This window comes from Geotrypetes seraphini, chromosome 14 (genome assembly GCF_902459505.1).
Source record: "Geotrypetes seraphini chromosome 14, aGeoSer1.1, whole genome shotgun sequence".
NCBI lineage: Eukaryota > Metazoa > Chordata > Amphibia > Gymnophiona > Dermophiidae > Geotrypetes > Geotrypetes seraphini.
The window spans coordinates 9645331-9662513 of record NC_047097.1 but is presented as its reverse complement, the minus strand read 5'-3'; the positions used below and the strand labels follow the sequence as shown (position 1 = coordinate 9662513).

Genomic DNA, 17183 nt, shown 5'->3' with positions numbered 1-17183 from the left:
AGTGGATACAAAATTCCATTGTGGCTAAGATACTTATATCGCCACAAAATAGCAGACAGGCTAGACACTCAATCCTATTATAATGGGAAACATTGTAGCAAACTATGGTGTTGTAAAGCTTGTATCCTGCCAATAAAGTTACAAAAAGGCTACCCACTCCATCTCACTGTTAAGTCCATGTGGATGTAAAATGTTGAGAGTGAAAATCCATTTTTGCTCTTGTTTCCACAGTATGTGAGCAATGTCTCCTCCTCTAGTGGTGGCTATAACATTAACAGCGGGATCTGGATAGTCCCTGCTGCTGTCCCCAAAAAACCTTTCTTCCATACCCTCCCCTAAATAAAACCAACACACTTATTATGGTATAATAGCCGCAGCTCTTTATTAAATGAGAATAACCAATAAATTAACTTTGCATAAATAACATCATTAACATAATGACTCTTAACTTGAAAATCAACATCAGCAAGCTCCTCCCGAGCTACCCCGTGTAACATTACCATTTGCCCCCGACCCCGCCACCAACAGCAAGCGTCTGAGGGGTGGCATGACCTCATGCCCCATTTAACCCGGGTCACCTGACCCCAAGGCAAGGCTCCCAGCCGGCCCACCGCTCATCGCCGGATGAGCCCCAGCAACCAGTAGCTTGGGATACCCGCCAGCCAAGCCACTAGAGCCACCAGCCAAGGGTGGGACAAAAACCGCCCTGGAGGACCTACAACAACTCAGTCCTCCAAGGTCCCGATTTCTTGTGCCCCCTCAGACCGCCCCTTTTCTTTAAACTAACCTATCCAAAAACCGCTTTTAGGCGCGAACCCCTCCCCTGTACCTATTCTAAATTTTTTCTTCCAACGGTCCCCCCCAGCTTGCCTTGCGGGAAGCACGAGGCCTCCCAGCCCCGTGTTACTATCCGCCCGTAAGACAAGCTCCCGGGCTACTCTTAAGTATTGAAAAAGTAAGATCCGTAACTGCATGTTGATGTTCTTGCCGGTGTTGAACTAGGGGGGGGGGCCTCCTTTTAACCTGTGCGAATCCTGCCGATGTGTTCCCCTTTCCGAGTCTTGATACTCCTGTACTGGTAGCGGTTTCCAGCAGTGGTATGTACTCTACAGCGGTTTCCCCTTTAGTATAGCCTTACAAGCTAATTTAAGATCTTTGTCGAAGTGTGAGCAGTGGAATCTTTTACTCACACTCGACTCCTTTATATCTTTTTGTTTTCTAGGTGTGTTTACACATCACTATTTCAGAACGGTTGTTTAAAGCCTTAAAAGATTTTCATCGCATTTAAAATCGGGTCTCCTGAAGCAGGAAACGAAACGGGGCCACGTTGGGACCCCAAAACCTTCTATAAAGCTAAGTTACAGTATCATAACGTATTTAGTTCAAGTGATGTTCATTTGATGAAGTATATGAAGAAAGAACGCCATCATTTTTTTAAAGTGATTTGAAAGACTGAGACATTTTTCTACTCCTTTGGAACTCTGGCTTGGAGCGTGATCATCATTGAAATAGCTGCAATGACTGGAAGGTAAACTCTGTACCAACCTTCCTTGTAGAGTTTCACGTCTCTGAGCAATTCACAATTTTTTTTGATCACTCTCCATAGACAGGTCATTAATTCTAAGCGAGGTCAGTTCGTATTTTTTGAAAGATGGATGCAAGGCAGAAAGTGAAGACGGAGAGAAAAACAGTCAAAGGACAAGAAGGCCCTGGAAACATAGTTAAAAGCACAGAAAAATAAAGTCACCAGCCAACAAAGGTAGGGAAAATGATTTTATTTTCAATATAGTGATTGAAATGTGTCAGTTTTGAGAAAGAAAAGATATTAAACTTTAAATGTGAGGACTGCAGAAAAAATAGAGTACTTGGAGGGCCGCAGAAAAAATAGTTAATGTCTTATTAAAGAAATGACAATTTTGCATAAGGTAAAACTCTTTATAGTTTATATATCTTTCCTTTTAACTGTTAAAGGAAAGTTTTATAAACTATAAAAAGTTTTACCTCATGCAAAATTGTCATTTCTTTAATAAGACATTAACTATTTTTTTCTGAGGCCCTCCAAGTACCTACAAATCGAAAATGTGGCCCTGCAAAGGGTTTGAGTTTGAGACTAGAGAATGACACGGGGAAAAAATCTGTCCCCGTCACCGCCCCATCCCCGGCCCACCATCCTCTGCACCACCCCGTCACCGCCATTCCCTTCACTGCCCCGTCACCGTCACCGCCATCCCTTTCACCGCCCCGTCACCGCCACTGCCATCCCATTCACCACCCCGTCACCGTCCCCGCTGCATCCATATAAGCCTTAGTACTGTAATATTTAGCTTATTCCTTTCTTATAAATCAAAGTTCCTGCTGCTGAACTAGAGAAAGAGATGTTCAGCTGGCAGGGCTTTGTTTATAAATTTTTATCAACACAACTAATATACTACTTTATCCTAAAGCAAAAAAATAAATAAATAGAATTTTTTTTCTACCTTTGTTGTCTGGTTTCTGCTCTCCACATCTTCTCATTCAATTCCTTCCATCCACTGTGTGTCTTCTCTCTGCATCTTCCATTTGCTGTTACTGTGCCTCTCCCTTCACCCCCCCCCCAATTGGTCTAGCACCCATCTTCTTTCCTCCGTTCCCCCATAGTCTGGCATCTGTCTTCTTCCCATTCTGTCTTCCACATTTCCCTTCAGGGTCTGTTTCTCTCCACCCTCCTTCAATGTCTGTCCTATTCCTTACCACCACCACCCTTCCCTCCCTCCTTTACCATCTATTCCTTTCTACCACCCTTCAGCTCCTCTCGCGTGGCCTATCTATCTACCTTCCTCCCTCTTATTTTCATGGCACGTTACAATGTAATTTGTGCAAGCCACTGGAGCCTGCGAGCTCGGTCCCTGTCCCATCCCCACAAACCATCTCGCTTCTGTGCTCCTATTTTCCCCGTTTCTAATATCTTCCCTATGTATCTGCCATTGCCCCCCCCCCTGTGTCCATATACCATCCCCATGGCATGTCCCCTTTATGTCTCTGTCCCTATGCCACATGCACATAATTTCCCCTCTTTCTGTTACCTTCCTGTGTCCAGATTTCCCCTATCTTCCTCTTCCATACCAGTGTGTCTCTTCTTTTCAACCCCATCTAGCTTTTTTCCCTCTTTCTTCTTCCCCCCCTGCTTCAAGCATCTGGCTCACCTGCCTGTCCTTCCCTTTCTTTCCTGCTGTGGGTTTTTCTTTCTGTCTTCATCCCCTTGGCCCAGAATCCTTTTCCCTTTCACTCCCTCCTTCCAGTTTGAGCCGGGAACACGGGCGATCGCACGGTCCCCGCAGCCCCCACCTGCCTGGACCGCCCCCCACCCTCCCCCACCTTGGTATGCCACTATCTGAACCTCACTCCCTCCCTATGACCAAAAATTCTCCTTTCTTCTATTCCCCGTGTACACTACCATCTCTTTCCCTCCCTTCCTCTCTCCCAAGTCGATGCCTTCTGTGCCAAAAACCCATTCCCTCCCCCACCTCAGCATCTCTTTCCCTCCCTTCCTCTCTCCCAAGTCCATGCCTTCTGTGTCCAAAAACCCATTCCCTCCCCCACCTCAGCATCTCTTTCCCTCTCTTCCTCTCTCCCAGGTCCATGCCTTCTGTGTCCAAAAACCCATTCCATCCCCCACCTCAGCATCTCTTTCCCTCCCTTCCTCTCTCCCGAGTCCATGCCTGCTGTGTCCAAAAACCCATTCCATCCACCACCTCAGCATCTCTTTCCCTCCCTTCCTCTCTCCCGAGTCCATGCCTGCTGTGCCCAAAAACCCATTCCATCCACCACCTCAGCATCTCTTTCCCTCCCTTCCTCTCTCCCAAGTCCATGCCTTCTGTGTCCAAAAACACGTTCCCTCCCCCACCTCAGCATCTCTTTCCCTCCCTTCCTCTCTCCCAAGTCCATGCCTTCTGTATCCAAAAACACATTCCCTCCACACCTTAGCATATCTTTCCCTCCCTTCCTCTCTCCCAAGTCCATGCCTTCTGTGTCCAAAAACACATTCCCTCCCCACCTCAGCATCTCTTTTCCTCCCTTCCTCTCTCCCAAGTTCATGCCTTGTGTCCAAAACACACTCCCTCCCCCCTTTTGTGTTCCGCGTTTGCCTCCCAGCCCATCTTTGCAATTTTCTCAGCAAAACGGAGCTCGAGCCGCGAGGCTTGTCTTCTGTTTCCTGCCTGCCCTACCGCGCACAAATAGCCGACCGGAAGTATTCTCCAACGTCAGCGCTGACGTCGGAGGGCAGGCTTTGCTTAAGCCCTCCCTCCGACATCAGCGCTGACATCGGGGAACACTTCCGATCGGCTATATGTGAGTGGCAGGGCAGGTAGGAACAGAAGATGAGCCTCGCGGCTCGAGATGTATTGAACTCCGCGAGTTCACCGTCCAGCTCTCTCCTATGCACCTGGGGCGGCCCGCCCCCTCCCTAGACTGTGGCCTAGGACCCTGGGGAAGCCCGGGCCCCATGTCAGCTCCGGGCCCCTGAATGCAGGACTGGTAGTACTGCCCTGATGGCGGCCCTGTCTCAGGGTACACTCAGCCAGTCATTTTCAGGATATTCACAATGAATAATCATGAGATATACATGCACTGGGTCCTTAGTATGCAAATATCTGTCATGCATATTTATTGTGGATCCTGAAAATCCCCCTGCCTCAACATAACCCCAGTATCACAGAACTTAATCTGACATAGCTCGTGATGCTATATGGTTGATCTGTGCTAAAAGACCTTTTGTGATTAATTTATTATTAACTGCAGTGACCGTGATGAAACTGTCCATCGGTGACCCATCGGTCTGTCTGGCAGATAAGGATTGTTTATGCAGCCCCACATTTTGGGGGCATATCTGGAAATGACCCGAGAGACATTTCTGTGGCTGGAGACACTTATCAGGCAATAGAAATAGAGGCTGAAGTTGGACCAGCCTGGATAAGATTGCCTAGGAGGGACACGCTAAAAACAGAGGGCTCCTTTTACAAAGCCGCGTTAGCTGCTTTATCGCACGCGCGTTAAACCGCTAACGCGGCTTCGTAAAAGGAGCCCAGAGAGACAAACACAGTCCTAAACATCTCTCCCTCTCATCCTCTATAATGCATGATCTTTTGTTCTCACGTCTAGTTTTGTGCCTTTGCCTTTCCTTTTCCTCTTCCCTCGCATGCCTAATAAAGTTGTTTTTGAAATCCAAAGATCGTTTCCGATTGGAGGGTTCTATTTTTCTTTATGGGGGAATCAGAGAAATAGCTTGGCAACATTACAGTAAGGAGAAGTAGCAAATGAAAAGTTTACACAAACGCAAAGTACTGTAATGACGGTTGTAATAAAAAATATGCCGTAATGCTTAACAAATATCAATCTACCGAAGCGTTAATGTGATAAATGATATATCCCTACACGCCCCTTCGTAAATTTGTTCGCAGTGTCGATTCATTCTCCAATTCTCGAAGCGCTTTAGAGAAGTTTGCGTTCAAGATTCTGTAGCTGGAACTGCCTCTCTACGGAACTGACGTAGAGGCTCACTTGCTGTGTGAAAAGCCAGGCAGTTTACGGGCCGGCGTGCGTTGTAGGTTTTACGTAAACGTCGTAAGGGAGAGTGTTTGAGTGGTCGCGCGCGGGCTGGTGCCGGGGCCTCGTTTCATCTGTGCCCCGGAAAGCCTGGCCAGGATTACCCGCGTTCGCTCGAGCAATTTCCTCTGTCTCCACCCCCGGAGTTTTCTCTCCTGACGTGAAAAGGGCAGCGAACAATTAGAACCGTATAATTCTTGCAGTGGGCACCGCGCAGCTTTTTAACATTTTAAGCTGTCTTCTTGCATTTTCTTAATACCAACGCCGTCAGCTTTCTAACCCTGTCATGTGGTACAGGGCGCTCTGCGTGGCTCTCTGTGCCCTGACGTTGGGGTTTCTGGTTTACCGGGACCCGCAGTTACCCGAATCTGCATTGGGGTTCTTATCCGCCTTTCTGCGCCCCCTCCAGGGGGCGCCCTCCATCGAGCAGACTCTGGCTTCCGCGTGGGATGCTGCAATTGTTGCCCCAGCCAGGCAGTGGCGTAAAGTTGCTGTGGGGTAAGTAGCTATAGGGCACGATTCCAGATTGTTCAGTTTTGATTATTGACTGCTATCCCGGGGGGAGGGTCAAGCTATGAAAGCAATCGATGCATAGCAGTAGAAGCTGGTTCGAGATTTTGGATAGTGTTTCTTAAATAGTCTAATGTAAGCTCAGTAGTGCCTTCGGCTTGTTTGCAGACCGTCCAATTTGGTTTTCGAGTTTCTCATGCATAGGGTCCTTGGCATTTGGAAATGACTGAATTTCACTTAACGTCTTCTGCTAACACGGCACACTTTTTGCATCATGCGTTACATTTTGATCCATTCACTCATAATTTCAAAAATAGATTATTGCAATTCGCTTTTAAAAGGTATATTTCACAAAGATTTGAAACGTCTGCAACTAATTCAAAATACGGCAATTAAGTTAATTTACAGAGCAACAAAGTATGACCACGTTACTCCTCTGTTAAAAGATGCCCACTGGTTACCTATCTCACACAGGATAACTTACAAAATTGCCCTTTTGACATTTAAAACTATGCAGACTAATTCCCCAGCTTTTATTGATCGAATATTGATTCCCTATGATCCACCAAGATCTTTAAGATCCATAACTCAATCCAATTTAAATATCCCCTCCTTAAAAATAATCGGTACACGTCGAACCTCTATTTTCTCTGTAACAGCTCCTACTATTTGGAATGCTCTTCCGCTTTATCTAAAAACAGAAAATAATTTAAAAACGTTTAAAAGTAGCTTAAAATGTTTCCTTTTTAAAGATGCTTTTAATTGAAGTTGTGATTTCATTTTTTTTATTTTTTTTTTTTCTCTTCTTTTCTTTTCTCTTTTCTCTCCTTCTTTTTTTCTCCATTAAGTCCTGCCCTTTTGTTTTTTTCCCTTAATGTCTCTCTCATTTACTATAATTATTGTATTTCCTCCCTTTTTCCTTCATGTATCGTTTGTTAGTGCGTCCTTATTTAACCTAGTACGTGTTGTAGTTCGTCTAATAATTTTGTATTTTCGTTTTGTTTTTTTTTAAAAAAGTTTGTTTTAATGGTAATTCTGTTTGTTACAATGTTATTTTATCAAGTGCTTTGTACAACGCTTTGCAGAATCGATAAAGCGTTTAATCAAGAAACTAATTAAACAATAAACAATAAACTGTGTACGATAAATTAGAGTGGATCTGAGAAGCCAGTGTCTTTATATGTAAAGCAAAGAGACTCGGTGCTAAAGTACTACCTGTAATATGGCTCAGTCATAATCTGATAGTTTGTGGAGTTGTTGGTTTATGTGTTGTTTAGCAAATACCTTTGCTAACTATTTTTGATGAATAGGTATGGCGGAGATTCACAAGGATGTGTGACTATCTGCATGAGTTGTTCCTGGAGTCTTTCTTTAATATTTAGCATTAAGGGCCAGCTACTTTTGTCCTTGATTAACTCTTGGTGCAAGTTCGGAAGCTGAAACTCTACCTCAGAGTTCAAAGAATTACCATGGGCAGAACTGATACTGTTTTTGTTAGATGTCATGCATTCCACCATAGGTGCCAACATTTCAAAATGATTGGGGTGCCAAACACGATATAAATTGCACCTCCCTGAAAGGTGTCAGGTCAAAAGCGTGCCGGGACAAAGGCGCGAGCAGACAACTGAGCGCAGCGCGGAGGTGCGTGCCGAAGAAAAAGACTGTTTTTAGGGGCTATGACAGGGGGTATGGGGGGGAACCCCCCCCCCCACTTTACTTTATACAGATCGCGCCGTGTTGTGGGGGGTTTGGGCAGTTGTAACCCCCACATTTTACTGAAAACTTAACTTTTTCCCTGTTTTTAGGGAAAAAGTTATGTTTTCACTAAAATGTGGGGGGTTACAACCCCCCACAACGCCGCCGCGATCTGTATTAAGTAAAGTGGGGGGGGGGCTCCCCAACAAAAAACCCCATCGCAGCCCCTAAAAACAGTCTTTTTCTTCGGCGCGCGCCTCCGTTTTGCGCTCAGTTGTCGGCGCGCGCCTTTGTCTTCCGCGTTACTGTCTATGAATCCCCTGAAAGAACTTGCTCAATATTGAGGGTGTTCAGCACCCACTAGTAACCACAGAGCTGGTCCTATGTGTTCAAATGCAATACCAGCTTAGAAAGGTGAATGTGAAAGCTAGAAGGAAGCTTGGGTGCATAGGGAGTGGAATGACCAGTAGGAGAAAGGAGACACTGATGCCCCTATATAAGATTCTGGTGAGATTTCATTTAGAATATTGTTTACAATTCTGAAACCCGACCTTCAAAAAGATATATAAACAGGATGGAGTCAGTCCAGAGAAAGGTTATTAAAATGGTCAGTGGCCTTTGTTATAAGGGGACAGACTTAAAGATCTCAATATTATACTTTGGAGGAAAGGCGAGAGAGGGAAAATATGATAGAGACATTTAAATATCTATGTGGTACAAATGCGCATAAGGAGAGTCTCTTTCAGTTGAAAGGAAACTCTGAGGGGGCATAGGATCAAGGTGAAAGGGGATAGATTCAGAAGTACTGTATTTCCCCATGTATAGGCTGCGGCCTATACATCGATTTTGCGAATCAGCCTAGTTGGGGCGGTTTGCTGAAATGGGGCGGCCTATACATCATCTCCCCCCCCCCCCCTTAAATACCTCCCTTGCCGGTAAATACCTTCTGGACGGCCGCGCCTTCCTCCTCCAAACACGCTGTGCAGGGCAGGAGTGATGTTTGCAGTCTCAAGCCTCGCCCCGCGCCCTTCCTGATTGGCTGCCGTTGCGAGAACTGACGGCAGCCAATGAGGAAGGGCGTGGGGCAGTGTTTGAGATCACAAGCATCACTCCTGCCCTGCACAACGTGTTTGGAGGAGGCAGGCGCGGCCGTCCAGGAGGTATTTACTGGTGAGGGAGGTATTTAAGGGGGGGGATGATGTATAGGCCACCCCATTGTATAGGCCGTTGTAGGTTTTAAAACTCTTAGATAAGCCATGGCTAGTAACATGGGGGTGGCTTATCTAAAAGTTTTAAAACCTATATCGTCATTTCCTGTGACCTATACATGGGGAAATACAGTAACCTCAGAAAATACTTTTTTCACAGAAAGGGTGGTGAATGTTCAGAATGGCATGGTGGAGACAAAAAGTGTATCTGAGTTCGAGAAAGTTTAGGATCTCTAAAGAAGAGGAGGGGATAGTAGATAGACTATATGGTCTTTTATCTTCCTTCATTTTTCTGTTTCTATGTTTAACCTCATTGTCTATGCCAGAGAACTTTACTTTAGTCTAGGTTGCTTTTCTACATAATGGTTTACAATTTATCAGTTCATGTATCTGGACACTATGCTATTTGTTTATTGATATACAGTACAACCAAAGTTGTTTACATATTACAGGTACTTTCTTTGTGCCTAATGTGCTTATTACAGTGGCATTCCTACGAGTGTTGGAGCATTTCCCCCACTGGCCCGTGCTAAAAACCTCTAGTGCCATTTAGTAAAACCCTCAACTCTTTAAACTTTTGGAGTCGGATGACGGCGGCGTACCTTGGGAGACCCTTGAGAAAGCACGTTATATGTGCGAAACATGTCGGGTCTGGCTCCCTTGGTTGGCTGAGATAAGTATTATCTAATATATTGAGTTACCAACAAGAAATGAAGTTTGATAATCAAGTTTTATTGATAAAAATTTAAAAAAATAAAAAAAGATTGTTAGAAGAATTACCTACGTACAACAAAATAGTGAAGACAGCCAATGATGAAGCACCACACGTTGCTTCCCGCGATTTAAACTAAAGTTTTTGCGGTGGAGTGGTGGGGCTGAGGCGTTTTCTCTATAAATTATATGAATACAAGCATTAAGGTGATATCCAGTCGATTTATAAGAGTTGATGATTGATCGCGATCCTTTTGGGCTGGATAAAGATTGAACTTTATAAGTGGCCATTATTATTTGATTTAGTAAAACCCAGCATACATTTTGTACCTGGGGCATTGGAGGGTTAAAATGACATGCCTTCTTTTTTAAATTTGTAGTCCTTATATATCTCTGTCTTCTAGCCTTGGTGGTGGTGGTTCTCTAACGGTTTTCTGTTTTCAATGACTGTTCCGTGTCTTCTCCACCAATTGTGTTCTGTAATTCCCTGGCTTTCCAGCCCCTTTAATGTAACATGTTAAGATTATACTGTAACCCATTAATATCTTTTTCTTGCTATTGTGTACTCTACAGTCACTGACTGCTCAGTGACACCTTCACTATTTGTACGCTGTAATTCGCTGATTGTACAGCTCTCTTCACTGTGAACCGCCTAGAAGTCGCAAGATTATGGCGGTATAGAAAAATAGTTGTTATTATTATTAAAGGAGCTGTATGTGCTCCGGCTGCTCGTTCTTGCCTCTCCAGCTGTCCTCTCCTGGGTTGGTGGTTTCCAGTTGGAAAATACCATGAATGACCTGGACCGTGAACCGCCGATCGCGAATGACCAGGGGAACACTGTATTGTTAAAATTAAATTAAAACTTTAAAATTAAAAAAGGAAACAAAAAAAAAGAAAAGTGTGTGGGGGGTATGACAAGACATATAGACATACTGGAATAAAAAGAGAAAAGTGGGAGATGGGAAGAGCTTAAATACAATGTGAGGTTGCTGCCCGTGTTGGCATTGGCACTCTCGCTGACGTCACTTTTGGGACCCGTGCTTAGGAAGTGATATCAAAGGGTGAGTCGATACCTACATGGCATGTTTCTCATGCCAGAGAAGTTAAAAAAGGTATGGGGAAAGGGAATGGGGCGTGCAGGGAGGGGGGTGACGGGAGAGGAGCGCCGCTCACCCTTACTACTAGAGAATGACACGGGAACAAATTTTTCCCTGTCCCCGCGAGTTCTTTTCCTGTCCCTGATCTATTCCTGCAAGCTCCGTCCTCATCTGCACAAGCCTCAAACACTTTAAAATCATAAGTAGCAACATTCTAGAGCTCAGACTGTGATGTCATAATGCCTCATTCCACCAATGCCTAAGCTCTGTCCTCCTATGCACAAGCCTCAATCACTTTACAATCATAAGTAGCAACATTCTAGAGCTCAGACTGTGATGTCATAATGCCTCATTCCACCAATGCCTAAGCTCTATCCTCCTATGCAGAAGCCTCAAACACTTTAAAATCATAAGGGTTCAAGGCTTGTGCGGTTAAGGCAGAGCTTACAGGAATGGGGCAGTGACAAAACTTGCGGGGATGGGAAGGAGAAATTGAGTTCCTGCAAGGTTGGGGACAAATTTGCCCCATTCTCTACTTATTATGCCACTGGTTAGAATATATTTGCGGGGTGCTATTTTCATAATTTTATATCTGTTAACTTTTTGTGTTTGCATGCTATATAAATTCTGAAAACTGTCAGTTGGTGGGGTGTTGGGTTGTTTGTTTTTTTTCCTTTATGTGGATTTTTGGTTCAGTATGTCTGAATATTTATTTTTCTTTAGTGTGGATGACTTCAAAAAGCAATGTGCTAGCAATAGTGCTTTTTTTTCCTTGGGTGATACCTCTCTTTATGTGCTCTACTAATATCCTTTTTCTCTGAGGACCTAGCAAACAGGCCTTAGGTTTCTCTTGTTTTTGGAGATGGACAAGAAAATCACAAACACAAGTCCTCCAGATCTAGCCAGTTCCTGTAAAGGATGTGCTCTGACAGGTAGAAATGATCTGGGACTAAATTGACTTCTGGATAGGACTAGTGCAATGTTTGATCTTTGCCCATTACTGCGTTCCATTTTCTATGGGATCCCGAGGTACCTGCAGTCTCCTATTCAAGTAAAGCAGTTCAATGAGCATTTTTGGAGGAATAACCTAATTGCTGGAGTAGTGGGCTGAGAATCAGGGAGGTCAAGAGTTCATATCCTCTTTCACTAATATTGCTTACAACTTATGATGTATCACTTCATTCTCATAGAAACATGACTGCAGATCAAAGCCAAATAGCCCATCCAGTCTGCCCATCCTCGACATCCACTATCTCCACCTCTCTCTATAGGCTAAGGCTCTTTACTCCTGCCTGCATTGTGAGGTCATAGAGCATTATGGTTATCGAAACATGAAGGTAGATAAGGGCCAAATAGCCCATCCAGTCTGCCCATCCGCGACATCCACTTTCTCCTCCTCTCTCTATAGGCTAAGGCTGTTTATTCTTGCATTATGAGGTCATAGAGCATTGTGGTTATCGAAACATGAAGGCAGATAAGGGCCAAATAGCCCATCCAGTCTGCCCATCCTTGACATCCACTATCTCCTCCTCTCTCTATAGGCTAAGGCTGTTTATTCTTGCATTATGAGGTCATAGAGCATTGTGGTTATCGAAACATGAAGGCAGATAAGGGCCAAATAGCCCATCCAGTCTGCCCATCCTTGACATCCACTATCTCCTCCTCTCTCTATAGGCTAAGGCTCTTTACTCCTGCATTATGAGGTCATAGAGCATTATGGTTATCGAAACATGAAGGCAGATAAGGGCCAAATAGCCCATCCAGTCTGCCCATCCTTGACATCCACTATCTCCTCCTCTCTCTATAGGCTAAGGCTCTTTACTCCTGCATTATGAGGTCATAGAGCATTATGGTTATCGAAACATGAAGGCAGATAAGGGCCAAATAGCCCATCCAGTCTGCCCATCCTTGACATCCACTATCTCCACCTCTCTCTATAGGCTAAGGCTCTTTACTCCTGCCTGCATTGTGAGGTCATAGAGCATTATGGTTATCGAAACATGAAGGTAGATAAGGGCCAAATAGCCCATCCAGTCTGCCCATCCGCGACATCCACTTTCTCCTCCTCTCTCTATAGGCTAAGGCTGTTTATTCTTGCATTATGAGGTCATAGAGCATTGTGGTTATCGAAACATGAAGGCAGATAAGGGCCAAATAGCCCATCCAGTCTGCCCATCCTTGACATCCACTATCTCCTCCTCTCTCTATAGGCTAAGGCTCTTTACTCCTGCATTATGAGGTCATAGAGCATTGTGGTTATCGAAACATGAAGGCAGATAAGGGCCAAATAGCCCATCCAGTCTGCCCATCCTTGACATCCACTATCTCCTCCTCTCTCTATAGGCTAAGGCTCTTTACTCCTGCATTATGAGGTCATAGAGCATTATGGTTATCGAAACATGAAGGCAGATAAGGGCCAAATAGCCCATCCAGTCTGCCCATCCTTGACATCCACTATCTCCTCCTCTCTCTATAGGCTAAGGCTCTTTACTCCTGCATTATGAGGTCATAGAGCATTATGGTTATCGAAACATGAAGGCAGATAAGGGCCAAATACCCCATCCAGTCTGCCCATCCTTGACATCCACTATCTCCTCCTCTCTCTATAGGCTAAGGCTCTTTACTCCTGCATTATGAGGTCATAGAGCATTATGGTTATCGAAACATGAAGGCAGATAAGGGCCAAATAGCCCATCCAGTCTGCCCATCCTTGACATCCACTATCTCCTCCTCTCTCTATAGGCTAAGGCTCTTTACTCCTGCATTATGAGGTCATAGAGCATTATGGTTATCGAAACATGAAGGCAGATAAGGGCCAAATAGCCCATCCAGTCTGCCCATCCTTGACATCCACTATCTCCACCTCTCTCTATAGGCTAAGGCTCTTTACTCCTGCATTATGAGGTCATAGAGCATTATGGTTATCGAAACATGAAGGTAGATAAGGGCCAAATAGCCCATCCAGTCTGCCCATCCGCGACATCCACTTTCTCCTCCTCTCTCTATAGGCTAAGGCTGTTTATTCTTGCATTATGAGGTCATAGAGCATTGTGGTTATCGAAACATGAAGGCAGATAAGGGCCAAATAGCCCATCCAGTCTGCCCATCCTTGACATCCACTATCTCCTCCTCTCTCTATAGGCTAAGGCTGTTTATTCTTGCATTATGAGGTCATAGAGCATTGTGGTTATCGAAACATGAAGGCAGATAAGGGCCAAATAGCCCATCCAGTCTGCCCATCCTTGACATCCACTATCTCCTCCTCTCTCTATAGGCTAAGGCTGTTTATTCTTGCATTATGAGGTCATAGAGCATTGTGGTTATCGAAACATGAAGGCAGATAAGGGCCAAATAGCCCATCCAGTCTGCCCATCCTTGACATCCACTATCTCCTCCTCTCTCTATAGGCTAAGGCTCTTTACTCCTGCATTGTGAGGTCATAGAGCATTATGGTTATCGAAACATGAAGGCAGATAAGGGCCAAATAGCCCATCCAGTCTGCCCATCCGCGACATCCACTATCTCCTCCTCTCTCTATAGGCTAAGGCTCTTTACTCCTGCATTATGAGGTCATAGAGCATTATGGTTATCGAAACATGAAGGCAGATAAGGGCCAAATAGCCCATCCAGTCTGCCCATCCTTGACATCCACTATCTCCACCTCTCTCTATAGGCTAAGGCTCTTTACTCCTGCATTATGAGGTCATAGAGCATTATGGTTATCGAAACATGAAGGTAGATAAGGGCCAAATAGCCCATCCAGTCTGCCCATCCGCGACATCCACTTTCTCCTCCTCTCTCTATAGGCTAAGGCTGTTTATTCTTGCATTATGAGGTCATAGAGCATTGTGGTTATCGAAACATGAAGGTAGATAAGGGCCAAATAGCCCATCCAGTCTGCCCATCCTTGACATCCACTATCTCCTCCTCTCTCTATAGGCTAAGGCTCTTTACTCCTGCATTATGAGGTCATAGAGCATTATGGTTATCGAAACATGAAGGTAGATAAGGGCCAAATAGCCCATCCAGTCTGCCCATCCGCGACATCCACTTTCTCCTCCTCTCTCTATAGGCTAAGGCTGTTTATTCTTGCATTATGAGGTCATAGAGCATTGTGGTTATCGAAACATGAAGGCAGATAAGGGCCAAATAGCCCATCCAGTCTGCCCATCCTTGACATCCACTATCTCCTCCTCTCTCTATAGGCTAAGGCTGTTTATTCTTGCATTGTGAGGTCATAGAGCATTATGGTTATCGAAACATGAAGGCAGATAAGGGCCAAATAGCCCATCCAGTCTGCCCATCCGCGACATCCACTTTCTCCTCCTCTCTCTATAGGCTAAGGCTGTTTATTCTTGCATTATGAGGTCATAGAGCATTGTGGTTATCGAAACATGAAGGCAGATAAGGGCCAAATAGCCCATCCAGTCTGCCCATCCTTGACATCCACTATCTCCTCCTCTCTCTATAGGCTAAGGCTCTTTACTCCTGCCTGCATTGTGAGGTCATAGAGCATTATGGTTATCGAAACATGAAGGTAGATAAGGGCCAAATAGCCCATCCAGTCTGCCCATCCGCGACATCCACTTTCTCCTCCTCTCTCTATAGGCTAAGGCTGTTTATTCTTGCATTATGAGGTCATAGAGCATTATGGTTATCGAAACATGAAGGCAGATAAGGGCCAAATAGCCCATCCAGTCTGCCCATCCGCGACATCCACCATCTCTTCCCCTCCCTATGAGATCCCATGTGCATGTCCCATGCTTTCTTGACCTCAAACACACAGTCTTTGTCTCTACCACCTCTACTGAGAGCCTATTTCATGCATCTACCACCCTTTCTGTGAAAAAGCATTTCCTTAGCTTACTCCTGCGCCTATCGCATCTTAATTTCATCCTATGATTTCTCACTTTGGAGATTCCTTTCAGTTGAAAGAGACTTACCTCAGGTGTATTTAAGCCACGTAAGTATTTAAAGGTCTATCATATCTCCCCTCTCCCACCTTTCCTCCAGAGTACTATAAAGTACATGTTGAATTTAAACTGTAAACTCTTTGGTGAAGTGAAAGTAACTACTTTACCTCAGGTATACCTTGCCTTGAGCTTCAGTTGGAAAAGCAAATAATTACATTTAGGAAGAGCATAAACATTGCAGAATTTACATCCTCAGAAATTATTCGCTTGTATAATTCTGCACATAATCACATTGCATTAGTATTTATGGATCAATAATATGCCCCAGAAGGAGTTCAATGCGATTTTCAATTGCCATATCCAGGGATTTCATTACTTATCAATATTATGGCACCATATACAGAAGCAGCCCCTGGATACCAACCATAACAGACTCTATCTACCTCATAATATAATTCATGAGACAGTATTGGCTCATTTCTCTGTATTACACCCCTTGCCCACATGGTACTTCCTGTAACAGCCCTGAACTATACCAATTATTTCTTTAAGTTACTCTCTAATACAATCTTTACTGCATAGAATATCAAATAGTTTATAATGTACCTCTGTTGCACCCTTGCACTGTACTAAATTGTATCTCCTTAAATTATACTTGAATCTTCTTAGGCATAGCGTGATTTATAAGGATTAGATTAGATTAGGGTTCATAACACTGTACCCTCTCCCCCCACCAGCGCTGAAACATATATTTGGAAATTGATGGTGTTGGGTTGCAAAGCAAAAACGCCATTGTTTATGGACATAGGAAGTAGAGAATGACACGGTGACAAAATTCATCACCATTCCCGTCCCTGCGGTTAACCACGGTAAACCATTTTCATGTCATTCTTTAAGGAGAGAGGGAAGAATCAGAGTATGAATGGCCACAACCACTGACTCGCAAGCTTTGCTTTGCTTTGAAGAATGCTGGTGTAGAAGGACTGAGGCTGAAATAGACACTAAAAAATGATATGGGATTATTTCCCGCGGTTATCCGCGGGGACGGGAACAGTGATGAATTTTGTCACCGTGTCATTCTCTAATAGAAAGGAAGAAGGTGGTGTTGACTTTGCAGCCAGAAAGAGGAAGCAGCCTCAGATTGCACGGGCTGAAGAGAGGATGTTGCCAGCCTGCGCAGGATGGGTTGGAAATCAGTTACAGCAACCAGTGGTTGACAAAGAGGCAGAGAGAGCCTGAAGACAACCGTAACAGCTTCAGAGTTTAGGATTACTACTACTTCTGCTAAAAATAAGCACTGCTAGATGTACACAGCGCCATACATAAAAACATTCAAGAGACAGTCCCTGCTCAGTAGAGCTTACAATCTAATCAAACAGATAAACAGGACAAGTAGGGGGTTAGGGAGTTTCTCAGGCGTGGGTAATATACAAGTGAGTGCGGGTTAGGAGTTAAATAATGTCATT

At 44.5% G+C, this 17183-nt stretch overlaps 1 protein-coding gene across 2 annotated transcripts in view; it reads left to right on the top strand.

Moving 5' to 3' along the window:
• Window positions 1–5468: 5468 nt before the first annotated feature.
• The window catches only part of ADPGK (ADP dependent glucokinase), a 36983-nt gene continuing 25268 nt past the window's right edge, over window positions 5469–17183 (top strand). The window contains exon 1 of one of the 2 annotated variants that reach the window (XM_033921100.1): window positions 5469–6081. In XM_033921100.1, the coding sequence (XP_033776991.1) occupies window positions 5870–6081 (212 nt within the window). In that variant the 5' untranslated portion in view covers window positions 5469–5869. The remainder of the gene's footprint in view (window positions 6082–17183) is intronic. The other variant, XM_033921101.1, reaches the window with a different exon arrangement.